The 26,531-nt window shown below is 44.6% G+C and overlaps 1 protein-coding gene across 1 annotated transcript in view; it reads right to left on the reverse strand.

Annotated features, from left to right (window-relative positions):
• Nucleotides 1-17,740: 17,740 nt before the first annotated feature.
• The window catches only part of LOC129200354 (protein SHQ1 homolog), a 35,363-nt gene continuing 26,572 nt past the window's right edge, over nt 17,741-26,531 (reverse strand). The window contains exon 6 of the mRNA XM_054811685.1: nt 17,741-18,613. Coding sequence (XP_054667660.1) covers nt 17,965-18,613 — 649 coding nt within the window. The 3' untranslated portion in view covers nt 17,741-17,964. The remainder of the gene's footprint in view (nt 18,614-26,531) is intronic.

The raw sequence follows: 26,531 nt of genomic DNA on the forward strand, positions 1-26,531 counted from the left end.
ATCAAAAAACTGGGAAAAGAGAGACATGCGGGTCAATAAAAGCTGTGAGGGTGGTTCTGTCATGGATTTGCTGCACTGCGAAGGACAGACAGCAGCAGCAGGAAGGCAACCTGGAGCAGAGGTGTCCCAAAACCTACTTCAAGATCTGCAATGCTTCTAGCATGGGAAAACGAGCACCCATAGGACTGCGTGCAGCAGAGAACTGGTACAGATGACTTGATCATTTTCTGACTTACATCAGTGTAAATCGGGAGTACCCATGGAGTTACTAAGGTAAAGCCTAAAGTAACAACTAAGCAACAGAAATACCCATCCCAAAAAGTGAGACAGTGCTGAACTCCTCCCAAGGAGGACATTGACCCCAGGTCCCCTCTCAGGGTGCAGAGACACATTTGCATCTGCCGGGGCTCGGGCAGAGCAGGCTGGACACAGGGGGAGCCTGCTCCTGGGCGTACCTGCACCCGCTCCGCTAAGCCAGCCATAAACCTCACCTGCTTATCTTCACTGCCCCAACACCACTCCCGGTGCCTTCCAGCAGACACATCAGGAGCAGGGACCGGAGGACTCGGACATCCAGTGCTCACGTAGGAACTTCAAGCGCGCACGGCAGCTGTCCCCAAGGAGGACCGCGGGCAGTTAAGGCACCGGGCCAGGCTCGGCCTCGGCTCCCCTCGCCCCACAGACGCAGCTGCCAGGAGACCTGGGGCTGGTGGGGTCCCATCGCATCAATCAGCACCTTCGCAAGCTTCTGCTGCTTTTATGCACGGCTTTCCTTCTCATTTAGCATACGCAGTGAAACGGGTTAAAACCTAAAGCCATTTATAGTAATTATTCTGAAGGTTGTCTACAGATAATGTAGAAAATAACACTGGATTTGGGAAAAAAAATCCCTTTTAGCTTTAATAAAAGCATTTCAAAGCACTAGAAGGTTATTTATAGGGTGTGTAAATGTAACTGGAGGGGAGGCAGAGTAAAGGGAGTTCAAAGGGTGTCTGTGAAAAGAAAAAAACCCACTGTGTTATTGACACCGCTTCCTGCTTTCTCACACTCAACAACCTTCTTAAAACAAACTGGAGGAAACAACAGCAACAACAACAACAACAAGCTACTGAGAGCTATTTGAGATTAAATAATACTTTTTGACAGCTGGTAGGAAAAGGACTGGTCCTGCATTCATGCTTACAATAGCATGCTGCTCCGTACCCTTACTCGCATTGTGGGAGCATCCCAAAGCCCCGAGGTGGGCAGGGGACGGTGCCTGCAGGGAGAGCCGAGCCCTGACCCGCAGCACCAACGGGCTGGGGAGAGAGCAAGGTGCTCCTACGAGGTTCTCCCTTGCACTGTAATCCGCCGGCATCACCTACGGCTCATGCCTGGGGTGTTTTTGTAGGACGCATGGTTTTCGTTCCTTCAGACTGAGGTCACCAGTCTCCGTCTCGTGAGGACCCCAGCTATTTTGGGATGCAGCTCTGGCCTCGCCACCACAGCCATTGGACGTTGGTGGGACACAGCACCAGCTGCTGGGGGCTGCCCAAGTAGGCTCAGATCAGGATGCGCGGGAGAAGTTTTCCTGGCAGAAACGTGGCTTTAGGCAAGAATAAACCCATGTAGTGTCTCTGTTTTCTCAGGGCTTTGGAGCACCCTTAGGCTGAAGAGAGCTAAGAGGGAGGCTGAGGGCTGCCCTGCAGCTCCCAACTTCTCCAAGGAGCAACAGCACCTTCCAGCTCATCCGCCCTGGCCATGCCCAGCCCTCAGGAAGGGCACCCACACACACCTACAGAAAACCACCAGATTTTTCCTTCAGCAGGCTCACCCGCAAATCCGCCCACAGCTTTCCCCTCGCAGGGTCTTTCCAAACCCAAGGTCTCACTCCTTTCTTCTGGCCTGTCTGGGGAATGGCCACTTTCTCCTGCACTGCCTCATGCAGACAGTCTTGCCCAATCTTGGGTTTCCCTGTTCAACCCTCCTCAGCATCACCACCCCACTGCCCCCTGCAAGTACCACGTACTTTAGTCAGACACACAGCTGTACGCATTCGGACCCGCTCATTTCCCAGTGAAAGAAGAAACCAACTCCTTGAGAACAATAACAAGCACAGAATTAAAAGCTGCTAAACCAAGTCACACAGAGCACCTTACAGAAGAACTGCCTGCCCTCCCATCTCCCCCAAAGAGCAACGAAGCAGAAGTTAAGGACTTGTGATTGTGCCATATTGGTAACTCTGGGATTTCGTGCATTACAGAAGCCATCAGCAAGCAAGGAGGAGAGACGATGAGCACCAGCTGGCTGGGCATCTCCTGCTCGGAGCAGCAGAAGAAACTACAGCTTCTGGAGGTCTTTGTACGTGCAGAGAGGCTGCTCTGCAGATAGTGCCACAGAATGGGAAGAGCACCTCTGCATCAGGACCTCGTCTGTAATTGCAGCTCGTTAGATGTGCACCCAGCGGCCTTCAGTAGTTCAAAAACGTGATGGAAAAGAGGAAAAAAACCCAACTGGCAGGTGGCTTGAAAACTGTTTGAGAGAACATGCACTAAGAAAATCTGCAAACACATGAGCATATTAGAGGTGTGTGGCTGGCAAGAAGCCTACATGGGGTTGTAAGAAATGTTCTTCAACCTAGCAGTAGGAAAAACAACCCAAAAAGTGATGGAGGAGGAAGAGATAGTTAAATTCCTTGCAAGAATCAGGGAGGGGAGGGAGGCACACTTGGATGTGAGCCATGATTACGTTCCTCCTGTTCATCCAGCTCTGAGGGAAGTGGAGGCAGGTGCCCTGCTGTACCCCAAGGTCCCACCTGCACGAGTCCTCCAGACCTGACCTTCCTGCTTCAAACAATTTGCACCACGTGTTAACGAAGCCGAGAGGATTTGAACCACAGGACGTGAAAGCTTCACAAACACACACCCTTTAAAATGTCTTCTCTTCTTCATCTTTTGCTATTCCCTTAAAAAAAAAAAAAAAAAAAAAGAAACATATTACCTTAGATTACTACATGAACAGAAAGCCTCGGGGCCTGGGAGCCCATATTCCAAATGAAATCGCAGACACAGAGGCCGGCCAGGACTGGTCCTTCAGCCCCAGGCTTTCCTAATGAGCACTAACCGCACGGCCAGGGTACACACGGCAGCTGAGTTTTGGGGGCTGGATCTCAGCCCCCCATCTTGCAAGGTTTGGGGAGGAGGAATCTTTGAGCAGTGGGAGGAGAGTTTGCAACGCGCTTCGCCGAGCAGCGCGGCTCGGCGATGAGCGATGCTGGGTGAAAACAACAGGCTACAAAGGCGCTTCCCTATTTTAAAAAATCAGCATGCTGCAGGAAAGCCATCGGGTCGGCTGGCTGCTTCCCTTCTGTCTCGGGAGAGCGAGCCAGTGTATCGGATATTCATTCATTTGGGGCTAACTATCTTTTCCATTTCTGAACAGCTTCAATTTTCTTGATGTCTCAGGGAATGGTTTATGAGGAAATAGAGCCTTGAGGGTGGACAGATGGAGAAAAATCTCCCTTCTCACCAAATTGATCACTATAATCTTTCATCTGCTCGGCACAGACCTGGGCTGCTGGCATTCGGAGGTACCGCAGCTTTACCTGCGGAGCAGCCCGTCCGGCTGCGCGGTGCCTGCCGCTCGCTCCTTCCCCGGACTGAGAGCTGGGAAGGGGGCAGACAGCACAAGCCCAAAGCATTTCACGTGACAGAAGGAAGAGGAAAGGAGACGGGGGGGCGTTCAGATCCGAGGTCTCACCCCGGTGCCGAGCAGCCTCAGGGCTGGCCCACAGACAGGACTCGCACCGACTTAATTGCTGCCCTTGCCCCCTCCCCCTGCTACTGCTATTCTGTGGCATAAAGGAGCTTCACGTCACTACTGCTAATAATGAGAGGAAGAGAAACCCACAATCCTTGTTACGAAGCACTTGTGTAACAATATATCCTTGCTGCGGGCTATAACCGACACTGTAATGGCGATGGCAGTGAGACACTGTGGGATGTCCAGTGTTGGCAGAGCTCAGGAATCACTTAAATAAACAGTTGTTGGGAATGATTTTGACACAGATCAACCTGCCTGAGGGCTGGAAAATGGACCTTGCAAGCTCTGTTCCCTTCCCATGTTCCCTGATGCAATGACTTTATAGGTATGGCTTTCCCTCCCCAGCCCTGGAAAGTTCTGGGGATGCTGAAAACGTGACCAGCTCAAGCTGGCCACTGGCGTGCCACTGGTAGAAACCATCTTCCCTCAAATGGCAACCTTAGCTAGCTGGCATTGAGCAAAATAAATATCTAGAAAGGAACACGCAAGGAGCAATCATGACACACCAAGTTCGACCAGATCTGTAGGGAAGACAGCTGAGCTTACATACACCAAGCTATGCATGATGTAATTCAAGCGCCTGCACCAAGATACTCACGGTGACTCATTTGACCATCACCTTTCTGGTCCTGAGACAGTTTTTCAGTCCTGCCCTGGGCTCGCTTTTCACTTCCAGGCTGCCTGAGCCGCTCCAGGGAGCATCCCCAGCACAGCCACCTAAAACCACCCGCTCGGTGGCCGGCTGGGAGGGTGGCAGGACATTTGCCCAGCCCCGAGGAGGTTTCTTGCCAGGGTGCCCATCAGCAGAAGTCAATGCAGACCTGTGGGTAAAGCTCACCACGCGGGTGACGCAGCCTCCGAGCGAACACCCAGCAGAGCCATCCCGACAGCTCACCACCCCCCCATGCCCTTCTCTCCTTTGGCTCCAGTCACTCCCGTGACTCTCAATTAACATTTAAGATTTCACTGAATAGCTGGCTGATTTATTTTATTTCTCAGGCCGGTAATTTATGGAAATATATTCTTAAAAATCAAACAAAATGCACTTTACTAATAGATGGGCCATTCTCTGACATTTCACAGAGTAAATGAGCATTTGTGCCCAGTGGCATGTTGTCCCATGACTGAACCCTTATAAAGGGCTTCAAAAATATCTATAAGCCAAGCTCATTAGTTTAAATATCATTAAAATAAATTATATTTCTCCACACAGGGCTTAAATAGGCCCCAAAGTGAATACTACTCTCAATAGTTACAGGTCAAACACTCATTTACTCTAAGGACTCCTTGCACTGAAAATACAAAGGGTCTTAAAATTAGTTGACACAACTGCAGTGGTACAGAAGGGTCCTGGTACAGAAACGGATCTGCACGTGCCTCGTTATCCAGCTTAAAAGCATAACATCAAATATGCAGAATTTATGACAGGTTTTCTTTTCCATAAGAATCAACTTTAAAGTTCCCTGCTGGTTCTGTGAACATGAAAAAGATCTTTACCTTAATTGTACTGATTTTTAGATTTATTCGTGTATCCACTTAACCTGTTTAGAGACCCATTTTAAGGGAGTACTTTAAGGTGCATTTATTTTGCTGTAGCTCAATTTCTCATGTTTCTGGTTTCAGTTTGGGGGAGGGTGGGGTTGGTTGTTTGTTTTTTCCATTGATCAGGCCCAAAAAATTAAACAAAAGTAGCACCATCTCCATACAAACTGCACAACCTTAATTAGCCTGATTTAAACCACTCCCCACTACCAGGACTGATTTACTGCCCCTCTGCTAAGCCATCGCGCCGCCGCCGCACAGGAACTCCTCGCACGTCCCGCTGTGCTCTGCAGCTTTCACTAATGATCTTCCCGCTCGTCCCAGCCCTCGCCCCGAGCCAGGATGCGGCGATGGGCTCGCTGGCGGCCCGCAAAGTGCCCTCCTCGCACGGCGAAGGGCACAAGCAAGGCACGCGCGTACGGGATACCTGGAGACGATGCAGCAAGAGGCAACGTGCTTTTAAACCAGAGTCTGCGTAACTGCACTGCCTATCTGCATGCTTACCCCAGAACAGAATTATTTTTGAACAGCAGAGATGTGGCTGTCGATTTATATTTTCGTTGTTGTTAGCTTTGCTGAGCCTAGGCTGCCAAAAGGGAGTATTTCCTTCTATTTCTTGTCATACCTCACCAACAAAATTGTTTCCAAAACTCCAAACAGTTGCATTTTTGTTGGACTGTGGAAGTTAATAGGTGGCAGTGGCATCACTAATGACATAACTGGGCTGCGTGTGGTTGCAGACAGGTCACACAACCCTGGCTCTGCTCTACTCGCCCCCTCTACTATGGGTGATACAAGGGAGAAGAAATCTAGGGTGGCTCCAACGTCCCTGGACTGAATTTGCAGAACTAGTAGTTACCGATGAATAATATGGTCAAGGCAGAGCGAACACGGCAACCCACAGAGTGATTTTCACAGCCGTGTCCCAGCAGGCTCTAACAGTCGGAAACAAGCAGGACCTTCGGCCAGGTGCTCTCTCTGTCTCAAAAGAAAACCCTCCCCAAGCAGGCAGTTCTACCTCCAGCAGGTACGTGCACACCAGACCTGCAGCTGCTGTAACTGCAAACACAAATTAGACAGCAGGCAGTTCCGAAGGCTGGATCTCAGTCATCTCTGGAGTGAAAAGTACATGTTATTACAAAAGCAATTTGTATGTTGCTATTCTCAAAGCATCACATGAGTTGTACTTTCCTTGTTAGCAGCACCTCGAGAACATTACCGCCAATGTAACAGAAATCCAGCATTAAGGTCCCCCTGTTAGGGCTGTGACAGATTGCAGGGAGAAACAATGCGGTGATTGAGGACCTGGACTAATCACACCAATTGATATAAATTACCATGTCAGCTATACCGTTGCCGCAGTCTGCAGGTTTACACCTCATTAAGCTTCCAAGTGCCAAATGAATCAACAGGGTTCAGCAGAACCATTCTTAATTAATTGTTGTAGCAATAGGGAAAAAGTAACGGAAAAAGAGAATCAGAACTCGCAGTGAACAGGGACGGGTTTACAAAAACTGAAACTGCTTCTCCGATTTAGCATTTGAGATTAAAGACGCCCACATACTAATCTCAGCCAGCAAATAACTGCCAGGGGCTGGTTTTGGACTAGGGTGGAGTGAAAATACAGGCTGGCGACTTGGAAAAGTTTTTCATTGAGTTCTTCAGTTTGTTTTGCATAGCTCTTCAGGCCTCAACGTTTTGTTGCCTGTGAAATCGCCAGGTTTCGATTTCCCACCCCACCCACAGCGGGCACCTCAGCATCTCTCGGAGCAGATGGAATTTGAATTCAGCAGCTTATTTTTAAGCCAGATGTGTCCATTTTTTCCTGTCTACATTCCCCAAAGCAAGATGCAAACTTAACAGAGAGGGAAGAGGCCAGGAGAGCTGTGGTCTCACCTCTGGCAGAGCTCCCAGCCTCTTGCTCTGGTGAATCTGCCATGTCAGGCTGCTGTAAGGACACAAGGTTGAGCTGGGGACAAAACATCAGCAGCCACAACGGAGTTTGAAAAGCAAAGGGCTCTCCCGTCCCTGACCTGAGCAGGATGCCCTTGTCCTCGCAGGTGGCTCTCCTCCAGCACCAGCACGTCTCATCGAAGCCTGGAAGACCTGGAGCTCAGGGGACGCTGCAGAAAACACCAGCACAGCCTGTGGGACTGCAGCATCTCCTACGGCTGAACCTACAGCCAGCCTCCACAGGGACACTTTGCTTTAACATCTTTTTGTTGCATCTTTAGGGCATATTAAACACAGTCCCCGTGCTCCACCGCAGGCAGCAGACCTGCACGGTGCCTGCTCGCACAGCCGCAGAGCCGGGGGGCTCTCCCCAGCAGGAGCAATGTCTCCAGATCCGCACTCTGGGCTGGCAGCAGGCAGGCAGCAGGATTGGGTGCAGGCAGCAGGCAGGCAGCTGGGCAGCATCCAGCTCACCAGAACGGAGTTACACCAGCACGCTCACGGACCAAATCCAGCCGGGACTCCGGCGTGCGCGGCTCATGCTCTCCAGGGGAGTTTTGTCTATCTTTTTCTGCCTTACCTCACACTTGCATTACACCAGCTTAAAATCTCCCTGGAGTTCACATCTGCTTACCACACAGCTTGTAATTGCTTGTGTAATGCAATGGTCAGTTTAGCGCTCAAACCACATTTCCAAGCCTTGAATGTCTACAGGTACTTACATTTTCCCCATTGCTGTCAGTCATCCAGCCCATTTTCCCTAATCTATAAAACATCCATCTAATATTTATATCGCAGTGGGGCTTCGACAGCTACAGCTTGTAGCTGTCACTGTTTTTCTCCGACATTCAAGCCAAGTTACACTAGACCATCCAGTTACTCTAGACCATCGATTAACCTGTAATTTCAGTAATTTGTAAGTAAAATGTTAGTTTGAGACAAAAATAGAGTATGAACAGAGATGTCATCTCTTTAGCGCTTTTAACTGGGGAGCACTGCTGCACAGCAAGGAAGCGTTACTATTTCCATTTTAAGGATAGGGAATTGAGGCACCAGGAGCGTAAGGGACATGCTCATGGTCGCTCAGGAAAACGGCAGCAGAGTAACGAGCTGAAATTACCCGTCCCCGATCCCACATCCTCCTCCTCAACCCCTTTTCTCTTTTCTTGTGCCTGGGGTTGAATCCAGTGGAAATATCTGGCCAGTTTCAGGGAACTTAGGGCTGTTTTAAAACAACATTAGCAGCCAGGAAAACCTGATACTGCAGCTCTAGACCTTTTTGCAGTGCGTGGTTAGGTCAGAGGCCCCCGGGCAGGCAGCCATCGATCCCTGAGCCGAGGAACAGGCACCACACTCGCACCTCGGTGCTCCCAGCACAACGCCTCCCGCGTTCCCATGCACGCAAAACACGCGCGTCAGGGTCTGAACCACGTTATCAATGAAAATATCTTCCCATGACTTGCCAAAAATCCAACCGATTCTCTTAAAGGACCGGTCTGGGACTTCACCCGCTTCCTCGGATTAATATGAATCATACCTCCTACCAACCTAATACATCATTATTTTCTTTCGCTTTTCCCCATATAAATCTATAAAAAAATAATAAAGCTGGTGATTTGTTAAGCAAAAATGATCTTAAACCATATTTCTAAGCCTCACAATTCCTGTTCTAGTAACTGTCGGTATTTGGAAAAAACCATTCATTGCAATTTGGTTTTGACAAAGTTGGGGCCAAAAATATTTATTTAACATTATAAATATTTTGTTCTTTTTAAATTTATTACTGCAATCGGTGCCATAACATTTCCACGTTCGTTTTAGGGGATTTAAGGTGAAAATTGGAGGATTAGCAATCCAAACAGAATAGCAGGAATAGAAATAGGCTTCCAACCCCATTTATAAACAGCTAATTACCGAAGAGTCTCTGTTAACAGTGTTCTGCGGTGAGACGAGCGAGGAGCCCAACACTGGAAGGCAGGTTCTTGTGTGGAAAGTCACTTCACACCTCAATTACAGCTTCTGCCAACCACTTCAGATCTGAAGTACAATGTTTTCTCTGGTGAGAGGATGCCATTAGCGCAAGGAGCAGTTAGCACCGCGGCTGCGAACTGAGCAGCACCCAGGGAAATCGCCTCGCAAGGGGGAACTCCTCAGACTTTTGTTTTTAGCCATTTTGAAAAGCAAATTGATTAACATGCACACACTCGTGCGCACGCACACGCTTCCCCTGCCGCCTGTGCTACTTAGATATTCAATGACATCCAATCAGCTTTGCAGTTAATAAGAAAAGCGTGATTTAGGACTTTTCATTAGGGTCATTAAGAGCGTGGTATTAAGGCTCCACCAGCTTATTGTTTCAGCAATACAGAGTAAGTTCAGGAAAGACATCTCACTAATTATTCCTAACTCAAATCCCTAAGGAACACAGCCTTAAGCATAACCACATTAGCATCCATATCTCTTAGAATAAAGATCTTCCCCTATTTTTAGACAGTATTATTCCACTTAGTCCCAGAGACCCTACATACCCTCCACGACTGTGACCGATGAAGTTTGCTGTCGGCCACCTGAAGACAACAGGGAACTTTCCGCCGGTGCGCCACACCAAACCCTCGCCTAACGCTTCAGACCATGGATAATCGTGTCACCGCGGATGAAGCGTGATCCTTCCTGCGCGGTGCCACGGTGAGCTCCCAGGCACATCAATATTTCTGCACCTTCACCTCTGCTGTTCCCCAGAGCAGCAGGCACACCGTCACTTTGCAAGCCTGAGCCGGGCACACGTAGCGCAGAGTTAAGAAGCAAAGCACATTAAGTGTTATAACTTAGACCAGATCCCATGGAGAGGCAATCTCCGCTCCCTCCTTCACCCCCAGCTATAGGGACCAGGCACAGACAGACCGGTCACTCAGGACAGGTGTAAAGCACTGTGGGAAGGTGATTGGAAGGATGGACCAAAAATCTCAACTTTCTATTGCACTCTTGGTAATGTGATTGTTTCAGACAATTTAATTCCTAAATTAATGAGAGGACTAACAACTCTTGAGTAATCTGCCAGGTACAGCAAAGTTAGGATATACCACATGGACACAAACCAACCTGCACAGATGCACACAGTGCGTATCTCCTCGCAGCGCTGTTCCAAGGTGCAGAAGCACACGAAAAAGCGCTAAGGCAATTTAAACGCAAAAGGATACACACCACGACTTTGATAGCCTTCCCCCTTCCAAGCGCGTTATTCCCAGGACGTTACAGTCCCTGTGCATTACTCATCACGATGACACACAACACGTTCTGACCATATTTTATTCCTCAGGTATTTTCCAGTTGGACTAATAGACAGACTGATCTGATGAGTTACCTACTGCCAGTTGTTAGCAGCCGAGCAGAAATCAGCAGGAGAACCAGCAACATGTTATCCTATTGCCACTATTGATCCATCAGCAATCCTGAGAGCGTGAAAGAGGGAAGCAGCTGCGGAGACATTAAGCTACTTGTCCGGGACAGCAAATACTGAAAAGCCATGACAGCTCATGCCTGTGCTCTGCCTGGTGCTCCCCGCTCTGGCTCCGACAATCCTGAGAAACTTCTTCCTAAATCCACAGTACAAAGTATTGCACTTGCTTCTCAGAATATCATCACTGAAACACAGATTCACAGCCTCAGATGCTTTGACCTTGTCTGCTTTTATACTTCTACATTCAGATTTTAAAATTAATCATCTAATTCCATGTAACTGCTTTTAAATTCGGCCGAATGGGACATGAATCTTGCTGAACGAGAAAGGCAGGTCTCTATAGTGAAATAGATTAAGCACTGCTGCACTCCCCATTTTGTTTCAAGACTTCAGTTGCAATTGCCTGCTCTAATTTGAGATGGGAAGTCTCGCTATAGGGTAATTAAGCGCGCGAGGAGCTCGGGAGAGCTGCCTGCTAGCACCTGGCAGTGGGATTCCCCTTCCAGAGACACCTGCACTAAATGGTAATTCCTTCCCTCCATTTCCCACTTCAGTCCCTGATGCTTCTCCCGGCAGCTCGGAGGAACAGATGGAGCAATCACCCTCCTCCTCTCCACAGTACGGACCCCTGCTGCTACCCAGCGCCTTATGCAGTTGTAATACACATAATTAGGCAAATCAATGGACAATGCAGCATATTAGAGGAGGAGGAGTTACATCAAGGCAAAACACGAATCCCAATTTATTTACCACAGGAAATGGGACATTTCTGCGTAATTGCCAAAAAATGCGGACACGAGACAAAAAGTAATTACAGCCCTGGCAGGTAGGGTGCCGCAACCAGGTCACTGCCCGGGCTATTCCGAGTGCAGCTGAGGAGAGTTGGTTCTCATCTTGATATGCAGTTGATTTATGCCTTAAACATCTCATTACCACTTATGAGTTATTCTCCCAAATCTCTCACACATCCATAATTAGAGAGAACGATGTTTACTGCCGTTCACCCTATCACTGACTCCAGACCGAAAAGCACAACTGAAGGTTGCAAAATCCTTGTTGGAAGCAGCAGCCCTCCCTACCCTTCACGGAAAGCCACAGCTTGCATGGCAGAGCCCAAGCACACACAGCTCCTGTCTCCTGACAAAACCAGCTGCTGAACTTTCTCCTCCTGCCGCTCCCCAGGCACAGCTTTGTTTAAGGTGACTCCGTGCTCCCTGCCCAGCAGCTTCTCTCCTCTCCTCCTTCACCCCTTGCAGCTCCCACCGCATGAAAGGCAAGAGATGGTGTGGTCTCACCATATCCAAGTGGCAAAATACAAGCACGAAAAGTAAAATATATCGACGGAAAGAGCAGGCGTGCTGCAGGCAAGCACCCTGTGAAGAGGCGAGACGACGAGGGGAGTGATGTACAGAGATGGGACCTCCAAGAGCAGCTTAACACCGGAGAACGGGGGTTCTGTGCTGACAGCGGCATCATGCACGGAGAAGAGTGGTGCAAGCCAAATTGATGATGAGAATGAGAAGGGCTATTAAATTCCTGAGCTCTTCAAAGAAGGGGATCTGCCTGCCAAGGGATCTGTTCGGAATGCGTTAGAAACAGTCTCGCACACACAGTGGGTTTTATCCTGATTTGTCCTGACTCAAAGCAAGGCTATGCCCAGGGATCGCCCGAGAGCAGGTCCTTTCCAGAAGACAACCACCAAAGTATCATTAAAGTGTGATGAAGCCTCACAGATCCCCCTGGGCAGAGGGCCAAGAGGTCTGTTTTACAGAGGTATCGATACACAGTGGAACAGAGCGCGAAGCCTTCAGACACATCCTGCTGTTATTTTTTAAAGAGCTTTCTGGCATCTAATTTTGGCCAAGTTTTGCTAGTTTTCAGGGGTTTAGAAGAGCAGCAGCTCCAGCTGGTGTGGTGAGAACCACAGCTCCCAAGGCACCGATGGCCTTGAGTCAGATACTCAGATACTGATACACAGAAAGATATTTAAGAATGCATCAGAAATTGTAGATTTTAGCCTCTTGCCCTTGCTCAAGTCAGTAGCAGAGAAAGAAGTCTCCACTATCAGATTTGAACTTCATTCTTTTTTACTCTATTTCCATGTTCCCCTTCCAAAGCCTGGACCTTCCTGATTTAGACCCAGTACCTCTGCAAGACCAGGGAAAATGATTTGCCAAGTCACTCAGAACATCAACAGCGAAGTGAGGGACTGGCCACAGAGCTCCTGGGGTTACTGGATAGTAAGGTCACCACCCGGCCCACCTTGCTAGTTTATAAACCTGAAACTTTCTGGTTTTTCCCATCACTGTCCGACTGAAAGAAGCTTCTCCCACAGAAATGACCAGCTGTTGGGTCACAGCTGTCCTCCGTCATGGAGCTCTGCCAACATCTTAGTCCTCACCTGAGGGACATGGCTTTTGTTCTTGTCCTTGAGCATCCTCCAAAATGCCGCCAACTGTGCTGAATCGTATTGCGGCTTTTGAATATGAGAAAACTTTTAATGAAATGCAAACCAACATTACCAAACGCATTTCGGATACCATCTAAGTCAGGTCTTCAAATGCAGCATTTATGGAAATGGTACTCTCACTTCTCCAAAACCTAAGAATATAAAAATAGTGTGATTTATGGGTACCACAGTACTACAAACTCAAGTTTATCGTGTCAGTGCAAAATCATGCCTCACACATGCCCACATAACCACAGACTGCAGCCCACTTACCACTAACAAGGAGAGAAATAGATCCATGACAGGCTTGGAAAATACTTTAAAATCAGTGACTGGCTAAGAGAACTGACACCAACGCCATTTTGTTGTGTGCTGTAAAGGTGTAAAGATCATCCACTGCTGAAATAGTTAAGAAAAGCCTGCAAGTTCACATTAGACTTTTCCCTGGGTGCTGCACCCTACTCTCTGTAGAGACCCCCAGGGAGGGGGTACTGTATTTATTTGCTCCGTGTGTGAATGCCCAAGTACACCCGTAGCAATTCCGTATTCATTTTGTTCTCCCAGCTTATCTTCTCACAGCTCTGGAGTGCATTCTTCCTTATCTTGGAGACAAACGGCCTCCACGGAGAGCTCTAAGCAGCAGAGCTATTTATCTGTTTGACATGTGTTTCCCTGTTTGTTTTCTCCAGCCTTGAGACAGTCGGCTCAGGCTTTGACAAAATTCAGCTGTGTCAATGGCGGAGGGCTGCCTGGCCCCTTCGCTCCAGTGCTGTGCATCTATTTCTTTGCCATATTTATCCTTTACTGTAGTAAATCAAGTCTAATTGATGCTTGCTTCTTTTGATATAGAGCAAAGCCTTTACAAACTTTTCAGAAAGCTGGCTGGAATTACAAAAGCTGGGGGGAGGAAATCAATTATTTAATCAATTCAGCAGTAATTTTTTCTTTGGGGAAAGCAATGAAAAGGTGGCAATGTCCTGTGAGACACTGTCCCCATAGAAAAAAAAAGGAGGGAAAAAAAAGGTTTATCTACTGATTGTTTCTAGTATTTCACTTGCTTTAAAAACCTTATTCGTAAAGCACTACAAGAACAGGTATCTCCCTAACACAAGCACATCTCCATTCTTTCAGGGTCAACCCCTGGATGCAAGGGCCCCCCTCCACCCACACACACATCGTGTTGCCCCCAGTCCTGCCGAGCATTGGCACTGAGGCTCAAGAGCACTGGAGCTGCCTTCGTTCTCATTCACCAGGGCTGCGTTACACCCGGGCAGCTCGACAGCAGGGCTGGCACATATGCCAGCGAGAGCACAAACAGGGCCCTGCAGATCCCTCTCCTGCTGTCCTTGGCAGGAGCAGCGCTCCAGGCAGCAGCGAGGATGGAGAACAGACTCCCCTGGGGCCTCAGGCACGAATCCAGGCTGCCGCCATTCACTCACCCAGGGAGATCGGCTTTCTGGCAGGACAGCTCACAAACATCTCTGCGAAGACGCGGGGCTGGGAATGAGACCTTGCCTTTGCTTGGGTCTGGGTAAGAACGGAGGTCGGTGCTGTCCCGAGGACAGTCTGCTGCGGCAGAGAAGCATCAGGACATTAACTGGAGCCATCTTCCCACGGCCACCCTAGTTGGCTCCAGGGCAGCTCTGCACCACCACGACATAAAGTGGGGACAAAGATGCTCTATTTAGACTGCCTAGATCTATAATGACAATGTTAACCGATTAACGTTAAACAAGTTAATTTCCAACTCCATTTAATCTCTCCCCCAGAGCACTCCACACACCTCAGACAACCCGCCTTCCCCTCCCCTCCAGCAAAATCCCACAGCTCTTCCCCTCTCAGGCTGAGCTCATATTTAAACTTATTTTCAGTAGGAATTTTGTCCAGAGACTGCAATTCTGTTCCCTTCGGACTGATTACAATGATGAGCAACAAATGCCCTAAAACAAAGTATTGGCTGTGCTACAAATAGGCTTGGGTGGATGGGGTGGGGAGGGGCACTAGGAACAAGGAGAATTATAAAACCAACAGAACAGATTACACACGTACCGAGTTCCTCATATATCAACAGATTTCCAGCCCGGAAAACTTGAGAACAATTCCTACGGATTCACGTAGCTCCTCTACGTAAATCTGACTCGTTATTGGAGTTCATTCACTTCTTTCAGACCCCACAGCTGCTTATGGGATTGAGGGGTCGGGGGTGGTGGCAGGGTTGGGGTTTTTTTGTGTTTCCCAAGTGTTTGTGGTTCATGGATTTGGCAAGCCTCAGTTTGGACTAAACAAGGTTACTGAGCCTCACTTTTCTTTTGAAAGTGCCTCTGTGCATTCTTTTTAGGGAAGCAAGGCTTCTCTTTCATACAGATGTTGCTCATTCTGAGCACTCTGGGTGTGCTGGATAACACAGCCACATGTGAAATTCTTATCACCCGATACAGAAAAACTTCCCAGCTCTACAAGCACCACTACAAAGGTCACATAAAATTGCTATCAATCAATATATAAATCAACACTCATTATCAGCTCCTCAACAACAAGAGTTTTGCAAAAAGGTAATGATGAACATCAACCATGGACAAAAAGGGGAAGAAACCTGGGAGTGGGAAGCGGCCACGGGGTACAACACACCACAGGACGTTACCCCAAGTGCAGAGGAAAAGCAGGACAGAAGCAGAGGGAAAAAGCACGCTGCAGACCTGCACCAAGACACTAGACACCTGTATGTTTTCGGAGGCAGAAACAGCTCAGCTATGTGGGGTCTCAAAGGTGAGGACATCAATGACATCAAAGTTATCTGGGAGTTAACATCTGCATGCATGCCATGTTCTTATCTGGCATTTATTGGGGCACCACATTGTGCAGACACTGAAGACATTTACACCCAAACTGGATTCATGCAGATGTGATGGAAAAGGCTCATGAATGGCATAAAGAAACCATGTTTTAAGGCACGCAGAGAACAAAAAGATTACCTAAAGATGTTGTCCTCACTATAGAAGAGGCAGCCAGGCCCTGCAAGTAAGCAGGTCTGTTAGAAAAAGAGGAACATTCTCCTCAGCAGTCTGCCACAAAATGGGAGAATGGAGGAAGAAAAAAAAAAAAAAAAGAGTGCCAAAGACACGGGATATTACAAATACCTATCACTTTTCACAACATGTATTTCCTAACCCATACTGATTTAGCTTTTTCTAGCCCATGTTCAACTGAAGGAAGTTTCAGAGTTCATACCTGTAATTTGGGGAGAGAGGGAGGTAGGTTACTTATCCCCCCCCCGCCCCAAGCACATTTTTTCCCCTCTCAGACATATGCTGCATAATAGCAGCTACAGTGTAGATTTTATTGCTAGCATTTAGAAGAGTAAGTGCTCACTGACATGCAAGATGGGAAAGGTTCCTCCCCTGGGGAACAGAACACAGAGACTGATTAAGCGACCGGTAGGTATTTAAGAACATAAAAAATACTGGCAGATCCGGGCTGCAGTTCTTACTGAACAGGAGTCAGCGCAGGAACAGAGCTAGCCTGCTGATTTCCAGCAGGGTGTAGCATTGGTGAAGAATAAGTCTTTAAGCTCAGGATTTTTATACATTTTTTAATAGTAAAACGGTTGAAAAGTAATCACGGCTTGTTCCTCCAGAGGCATGAATCAGGTGCTCCTGTTTTGTCAGGCTGCTGAACCAAGCCTGGTGGTCCATGGCCCATCCTGCCTCCCTCCCAAATCCTTTTGTAGAGATTGAATAGCAGCATATAATTTGCAGTAGCCACCTGATTTCAAGAACCTATCTAGAGTTAACAGAAATTAGCACAAAATATATTGTCTAATTGAGTCATTTTAACATTATAAAGACAAAAAGGAACAAATGAGTTGGCAAAACTAGTAACAAAGCCAGGTCTAGACAGCACAACTTTGCTTTCAGTCCTATACTCAAGACCACTGTCCCATGTTGTTTCTTCATTTTGGTTAACACTACTACAATAATATTAAGAGCATATGCAGAAAGAAATAAGAAATAATTATGATTTCTATTCTTTAGAGAGCAATAGTAGTGTCCACATGTGGAAACATTTCAAAAACAGCACAATAATACATGACAAAACTGTTGAAATAACTTACGTAAGAACTGTAGAAATATAAGCTATAACCCTTCTATCTTGTAGAAATAGAACTTATAACCCTTCTACCTTGCACTGATGATAAAGAAACTTCAATTATTTTGTACAAAAAATAGAAAATATTTATATATTTTAAAATAATTTGTCAGCACTATTTAGACTCTTAAATTTATAACCATTGTTTTTGAAGTGGTTAGCTATAAAGCATTTTAGAATTAAACAAAATGCAGTAACATGTCATAAACAAGTTTATACAAACATAACAAGGGTATTTTTCAAGTAAATCCCAACAGTTAAAGATAACTAAAATGATGTTACAACTCATTTCAGTTGTATTCGATTAGGACATCATCGTACTACTGAATAAGCTTAAATGAAAACCTTTTCTAGAAGTTTTCTCAAATTACACATTCCCACACGTAGAGATCAAATCAAGACTCTGTTGAATCGGAGAAGAAAAATAAATATCGAACTACGAGGGTATCTATCATGCAGTCATATCAATTCTTTTCAAGCAGTCTTGTCCTCCAAACTGTCAACACAACAAAGAAAAATATCAACTTTTTCTGCAGCGCAGGATAGCCTTGGGAACACCTCGTTATAGCAATGAGCTGTGTTGCTAGTGGGTCACACCGTGTTCTAACATGGTCCTTTAGTCTTCATCTTCATTTGTGCTGCAAAGAAAAAGCAATGGGTTTGTCTTTGAAGACACCTCCAAGAAATTTCCCTTCCCAGTAGTATCATTTGAAAATCTGTCAGGTTCAGATACACGGTTTTCTTCTTGTTCCTGTAAAATGCAGCTTGCAGTAGCCAATCCTTCAGGCTGTTCTGAAAGTCTAATTGCAGTGTGCATTTGCTTTTCTAATTCTTCTATCAATTTTCCAGGAACAGATGTAGATTGCAAAGAAACCTTTGATTTTTCATCACTAACCTCAAACGTCGAAGTGTTTGTGCCCTGCCTTAATCCATTACAGTCAATAAGTGGAGCTGTCCTCTCCTCTTGAAGCATGTTTTGTAAAGAATTTGTTTTCCCATCGTCACTGGTTGAGGACTCTCGCTCATCTGAATCAGAGCCTTCTGTCTCAGATGATGAAGTACTGCTTGATTCTTCAGAGTCACTTGTCTCCGACTCAGAGGAAGGCAGCTGTTGCTTGGAAACTGTGCCAACAGCTTTTAACATGCGCTCTTCCTCCTGTACCAGCACTGCCGCTGCTTCCAGCTCTTCTAGTTCAAATCCCACGTGGGACTTCGTGAGTGTGGTTTTCTGCAAGGATTCAGAGAGTGCAGCCAACTTTTTTGACCTTTAACAAAGAACAAGATCTATTATTTAACTTTACAAACAGAACTTTCCCATTTGATAATGAGAACACAAATCTTAAATGTTCCTACTATTTGCTTGGTTTGCAAACAACTTTCTTCTTTGATTGTGATTGTAAAAGTAGATGCTGCAGGGAGGGATAGGAGAAATCAAAAGTATTCATAATTATTATTATTTTGGGTAACTTTTCATACACGGCTACACAATATCCCACTGAAAGTCTTCGGTGATGCTTTCAGAGAAGATATTGCTGCATTGATGTCTCCACAGCACACAGCAAGGGAAAACAGATTTCAGGAGAAACCTTTTCAGGATTGCCATCCTTAGAGGTGAACTCTGCTGCAGGATGTGGCTTGCTGGATTAAGTTTATATACAGAAAAATCATTTTGGTTTACGACCCTTCCAGATATGTCAGTTAAATGCAGATGAACTGATAGAGCACAGCTGATCAGGTCTATCTCAGTGATATATTATCCTCCTCTCACAGCTAGCTTTATGCACCCATGATAGCAGATGTTCTATAGATGTGCTTTACCTTTCACTTATAACTCCGCTGAAATACAATTCAACAAAAACATCAAGGCCATTTAGATAAACACCTCTAATAAAGCAGGCACGTTATGTCAACTTCAAATCCTTGGTACAGCCATATCCATTTCCTCAAGTGTTTTAAAGTCAGCACATGCTTTACCAGAAAGGTGCATCATGGATTTATAAACAGAACAAAAAGTAAAAGAGTGCCTTGAAATGGAGGTGGGGGACAGAGGGGAAAACGGGTATAAAATAACAAACATACATCCTGTTTCTTGTTGTAGAGTTTTGCCTCAGACTATCAATCAACTTTTCACCACTTCCTGCAACAGCAGGTCTACTATAAATCCTGCAGTAACTGACTGGGTTTCATTTCCTCTGCCAAACCTGCTAACCTGCAAGGCATGACACACTGACACTGGAGCAAGTAGCTGATAATGTAATACATGACTCCTGCGAGGCAAAAGTTAAAGTGCTTGTTCTCTCAGTTGAATGATTTTAAAGATCTTTATATTCTATTTCCCAGGGGGCATAATTACTCAGTATAACATAGACGCTTCCATTTTTTTTTTTTTGCTCCTAAAGGAATTGGATTTAAAAGTGGGGGAAGGGAAATTCAATGCAGCTTCTTGCACATTTTAGAGAGAGCGCACAACATCTAAAAGCTGAACTTGGAATAAAACATATTAAACTTCCTTAGCTCCACCAATAGACTAGAAAACTAAGAAATAAGTGTTTTCCAGAAGTAACTGAAGCAACAGAGAACAATTTATATTTCTAGGATTTTTAAATCTAAAGTTAAGAATTAAATCACATTATCCTAGCAGCCTCCAATATAAACACAAATACCAAATTTTGAAAAGTTGCTTACTTAACACTATTCTGATTTGTTCTTTTTGGTGATATGTTTCCATTTTATTTTTGTCAAGAGCTTGAATTTTTCTTGAAAAATTATGGAGGATTTGAGAAATTGCCAACTAATTGGGAACAAAGAAAGCATTCTCCCTGCTCCATAGTTAAAAAGAAAGAAGCAGCAGCCAAGTGATACATAGAAAGGTTAGTGAAGCCTTGCAGATAGGTGGTAACAAAATAACTGGCTTGCAGGGGAATCTGTTTCCTGAACACATTGGTGAGAAGCCGGTTTACACTCCAAGTCACAAGAGTTTATAATCCTTTCAGAAAACATTTTGCTTTGCTTTTGGAACAGTCTCTTTCCTTCCTTCTAACTCTATGTATGTGTGTGTATGTGCCGTCTTCCCTGTAAGAGTTGTTAATAATATGAAGGTACAATCCCTTTTCCTGTCCTATTGCCTGACTGTCCACAGGAATACAACGAGCTCCAAAAGCTAAATGCACATTGTGACAGAGAACATTGTTCTGTACCCATTTTATATGCAGTTCCTTTTAATTCCATTGACAGCCGTGAGCAACTAACTGTAGGCATGACAATTTCCTCTGGTGATACATCTTCAGCTCCAGCTACCTCAGTCTCACCTACCTGTTTTACTATTGCCATTATAGATAGAAAATCAATTTTGAAAGTCCCGTTTGTCGTCACATCTCTTCTATCACATCTGTCACTGTTTCCCAATCTTGTATGTATTTTTCCCTTTTCCCTATTTCTGCTGTTGTAATTTTTCATGCATATTTTTCTGCTAGATACTCTCAGACCTTGAAATCACTCCCTTAAAATCCTCTCCTCCTCTTACTACTATCTTATAATACAGTTAACACCTTAGATACAGGAACATGTCAGGTAACTGCATCAAGTAGTAAGGAGATGTATGGCACCATGTACTTTGTGGCATTAATGAATGTGCTCCAGATTATAATGCCAAGCGTTAAGGAAGAAAACACACAGTGATATATTAATTTGACTCAGCACACATTATGTTACTAAATTAGATGCGGTACTATTGACAGATAAAAGAATGGCTTCTCTAAAGCAGCAAGCATTTGATCACTCTATACACGAATGCATTTTTATCAATGAGCTCAAAGAGATGAATGAAAACACTGGTGCCTGCCAGCTACAGACAAACACCTGTCCTGCTGGACAACTGGAAAACTGCAAAAGGCATTCTTAGTCTGAAAACCTCGGGTCAATTCCTTCTGAGTGATCAAAATACACTATACAATAATGGTAATAACTGATTTCATAAAACAACTGTGGCTTCAAGTTTCACCGTTAGTCCTTTTTCCCCAGAAGTTTTGATAGAACTACTGAGAGAGGACATGCTTTTATCTTTACAAAGGATTACAGAAAAAAGCGTCATTAATTAAACACCCTGCTCTTCCCTTCTAACAATAACAGCACAAATGGATACTCTGCTTGGATGAGTAAAAGCCTGCAAAAGGCCAACAATTCCATCGATCCTCTTAACCTCTACAACTGCCTTCCGCCAGCTCTCTCCCGCAGTGGTCCCATGGAGCAGCATGATTGCCAACACCGTGCACAAGGACACAGTCCATGAAGTGCCAACCTGCACGCTTCAGGAAAGGGGAAGGAGTAGGGACTTCAGGCAGACCTGCACAACTTTCTGTCTGCACCAGCAATGCCCCAAAGATCACATTAGGCCAACCACAATAAGAATCTTCTAATAAATAATTAAAAAAATATTATTTTACTATTTTTTTAGCCCTTAGCCCCATCAGGAATTTGATTTAACCAGCATGAAAAAGTCTTTTTTCAGTTACCCAGATCTCTTAGCAGGCTAAATGTTTCGTCCCAACTTTCACATTGGTCATCAAGTCTATTCCAGAAAAAAGAACGATAGAGTTCAATATTTCAATATGAGAAACAGAAACTCAAGCTGTCACTCTTGACAAATTTATACATAAAAGCAGAAAACTCCACTCCCCAACTTTCCAATCTTCTATTAAAAAGGGGAAAAAAGTGCACTTGAACAGCTTTTTTTTTTTTCCCCTCCCCTTGTGCAAGGGACTAACAATTACAATTAGCTATCAGCCCATCTTGTTTAAAGCAATAATCTAATTTCAAGGAGAAGTGAGTTTCAGGAGTGCATTTCACATCAGTCATAAGAAAAGGTGGCAGCAGTCCCTGGACAAAAAAACCACGGCAAACAATATAAAAATAAGAGCATGGAAATGCTTTCAATGGGAGACTGTGGGTCTCTGAGCTAATGATTTCCCTAGCTGAAAGATAAGCAACAATTCAGGAAACAAAAATGAGACACCAGAAATGAGATATCATGTATTAGAGACTTGCAGTAAACAGGTCCTGCTGTTGAGAAAAATCTTTTGAGTAGTGTTTTAGAGATTAGACAGCAAATACTTTAATTTTTCAAGTATGATTAATGGAATCGCATGATTACTTTAAGACATGCTCATTCAGTATGCACATTTGTGGTAATGATATCTTATTATTATGGTAATAGTGTTCTTACATAAACATGCATAATAGGCTTTAAAGGTGCTACGCATGATAATTATTAGTTATCAAGATGTCAGTTGCTTAGGGAAAATGTTTAATTACAGGTTAAACTGATCAGATGCATGTTTTGTTTAATGTATAGCTTTGAGGAACAGGTAACAACAAAGGCATCTCAGGTCTTGTCCATGTAGTCTGGAACTAAAATTTCAAGACAGAACTACTGTAATCCTTGTCTAGGCAGCAGGAGAGTTTCTCCATGCACTGGGGGGGGGGGGGGGAATCTTGTTCCACAGGTCTCAGACTATAAAACAGTAAATCTGGAATGAAAAGAATCAAAGGAGATTTAGCAAATAAAGGGAGATGGATAGAACAAGGGAAAAATTTATGGCAACAGAAAAGGGAAATCGTTACAGGTTCACAGCAAAGCCCACCTATGGCAGTACGAAGAGAAGTGATGGTGCTGGGACTGGCTGCAGTGCTGAGACACAAGGAGCAGCCAGGTGGGAAGGAAGCAGGACACAACTCCTCCAGTCAAAGACCAACACTCCTATGAGCTCCGGTTCTACCTTCTGTTCAAGGAGTAAAGAGGGCACTAGGATCTAATCAGTCAAGATACCTGTTATCTCCAGAACATGGAGCTACTAGAAATATGTCTCATAGAAGACATATATTAGGATTTGATTGTTTCCAAGGAAGATTTATCTTTCCTTCCAGCTTATGTTAGAAGTCAATCTAGCCACAGAAAGCAAAAAATAAATGCAGGACTTGGGGGATACATCCAGCCACAAAATCCTGTAATTTTTTCCCAAATGTTAAATAAAAATATGTAATTATGTTTCTGTATACTATGTAGAATCAGAAATAGCAGTACAAAAGGAAAACGTTTAAAAGAAAAAGTGTTAATGGACCAGGCCTTTCCATCTGCCTGGAACTCACCTTAGATCCAATTCTCTTGCATTAGCAGTTACATTAAAAAAAAAAAAAAAAAAAAAAAAAAAGAGAAAAGCACACCACACTACCACAACAAAACCAAGCAACTCAAAGAGAACTTGAAAATATGAAAATCAGCATTCTGCTCCTCATTCTGTACGATGAGTGGCACTGCATACTTTATCACAGCATGGGACTTATATACCTAAAACACTGCAGAATATTTGCAAACATGGGAGTAAGTAGTCAAATTGGCAGCACAGCCCTTCAAAGCAGGAGTCAGTAACATTTCACTATGGAATGAAGAAGGACTTTTCTTGTAGAGGCACAAGCTCTAGCTTGCTTTTGTAAACATTAGAAGGATTATTTCTACCACTTCATAAGTTTGGCTTTGAATTTCACAGATGTACACAAACATCTACTTTTCTGAAGTACACAGTGTGAACTAGGTGTAAGACATGGCAAAACACAACCGTAAGGCAACAGCATTTTCTTATTATCTACCCCTGCTCAAGTCAGTGTACAGCGCCCAAGTGCTGTCGTGGCAGATTGAGCTATTCTTGCCCAAGCACAACACAAAAGCAACAAAGCATGGGAACCTGTACAGCAAAAACACTGACTACAGCTTTGGTTACCAGTCTGGTGTTTGAATGTGACCTAACTGGTCTTGGAACCCAGCTGGAACCTAACTAATCTTGGAACCAACTTAAGTCATGTTACATTATGTTGCTCGAATGTGGTTAGGGCCTATTCACCATGCTACAATGGCAATCAGTCCTCCATGCTAACAATGCTGTAACTTGGCTCTACAGGGCTGACAAGCCCTGTTTTAAATGTAAAACACTTTACATTAATTATCTTTAAGCCTTACAGGCAAGATAAACAGTCTCAAAGAAACAGTAGATACTTCAAGTGCAGACGTGCCTTTGCAGTGTCATAGGTTCCACCAATTATGAAAAAGGGCCTGTCTCATTGCCAAGCAGCCACCCTCCGGTATGCCTCCAGTTCCTTCAGATGCATTCAAATACAAACTAGCAGCATGCTGTGCCAGTCAGCAGGGCTGACAAATATAAAAAGGGCAGTTATTTCACTTATCTCCACTTAACAGGAGCTCTGGACACATAGGATCCGTCTAATAGTAAAGCTGCTGCATTAAGCAAAAGGCTTTCTGTTGCTGGATCACAAGGTATTCCCAACTGCCTTAATTTTATACATTTACTATATGAGAAGCCACCACATTTAAGGATAAAGTGTCAGTCTATATTTAAACTATCTTTCTCAACAAGGCCTGACAAAACTCAGACTTATGAGAGAAGTTTCACAGACACCTTCTTTCTTCGATAAAACAGATAAGATAACAAGCAATGCAACCAGCCAAGAGTATAACCACTTCAAATGTGTTCCAAATTACATACCTGGCAGCGTTGCTTACAATTTCCCCACAATTATTCTTTTAGCCAGCGGCATCGTAAGTATTAAGACAATTCTAGAGTTAATATTATCTCAGACATCACCAGATATTATCCCCAAGTAGAGCCTCAGCAGTTCAGATACAGAGGATGCATAAATTTAGTTTCTGCAAGACATTGAAATGTCAGCTAAACTGTAAGGGATAATGAAATCTTCTGCCTGGTTGAGGACAGGCTGCAATAGGATGTAACTACCGTTTCTGCACGGACTGTCACTGGTGGACAAAAGGGCACCTGCAAAAGGGCCAGACTCTCCTGGCCCTTCAGATCATCTTAGTTTTCCCCTGCCCAGAGTGGTTCTTGCTGGACTCCATCCATCACTGTCTTCCAGCCCAAGCCTTATCTGTCCAGACACAAGGAGTACGAAGAGACGCTGTTCAACGTTCAGTCCCTTGATAATGCCAACATTAACTTCCCACAGGAACTCTGTCATGATCTTGATGAAAATTAATATCCCTATGGCAGTAAGTCTACCGCTTAAGCTTCCTTGAAGCAGAAGGCTCAACAAGTTACAGCCAAATATGATATCAAAAGATAAGAAAGTAAGCTCATACAAGAATGACACAGCTGACAAAGCATCCAACTATTCTTATATTTACTGTAGAAGAAAATAAATTGTTCTTCAATCTAAAATTCAGATGTCAGCTTCTATCTAGTCCTGCACAGCTGCTTGGGCAACAAAACTGTTTATCTTTGGGGAAAGTCTCTTGAAGCTGATAATTGAGCTCACCTTGTTGGGTAACACCGTAAGTCCCTGGAACAGCATATTCTGACACCCAGGGGTGGACGACAAAGTGGGAGACACACATACTCTTGAATTACCCTAAAAAACCCTTAAAATTCAGGGCTTGAGATCAACAGTAGCAGGCTTCTTTCAGAAAGGCAACTAACAGTCAAACATCCCTCCACACTTGACATGCAATTTCAAACAACTAGAAAGAAAAAAAATAGAATAATTCTTATGATATAGAATTGAAAAATAATTTGATTTTAGTAAAATATTCAAGACATAAAAGAACCTAGGTTTGATCAGCCCCAACTAGTAAAACATAGAAGCAATAACGATGATGGCGTGAATGCAAAAGCAGACTTCATTAATGTAGAAACATCTAAAGTCAACATGCACAAAAAAAGCATAAGTGGTCAAACAATGAGATTAGATAACAAAGAAATCCTCCAGTTCAGGAAAAGGATCCTCACAAATGGACATTTAGCAGCAATAATAAGAAACTCATCACACTAAACACAACAGCCATTCGCCCTAAACTACTCTTTTAAGTCATTGGTTACAAGTGAACATGAGCCTCAGAATCTGCCTGGAGATAAGAGACTCAATTACACCTTTTAGCATGTGTTTTATACGAGATGCCATATTTCACTTTCAAGGTTATTCCTAATGAGTGCTTCAAGTTATACACTAGTCAATGACCTCCAACCACAGTGAAATAGTTTTGAAAAAGCAAGCTCAGAATCAGTGAACAAAAATAATCCAAAGTAAGTTCTGAAAGAAATTCATAGCAGAAAGCCTGTAGTTTTGGTAAACGTTAACAGAGAGTGACAACCACTTTGCCTATCT

Source organism: Grus americana, unplaced genomic scaffold, assembly GCF_028858705.1.
Source record: "Grus americana isolate bGruAme1 unplaced genomic scaffold, bGruAme1.mat H_66, whole genome shotgun sequence".
NCBI classification, from domain to species: Eukaryota; Metazoa; Chordata; class Aves; order Gruiformes; family Gruidae; genus Grus; species Grus americana.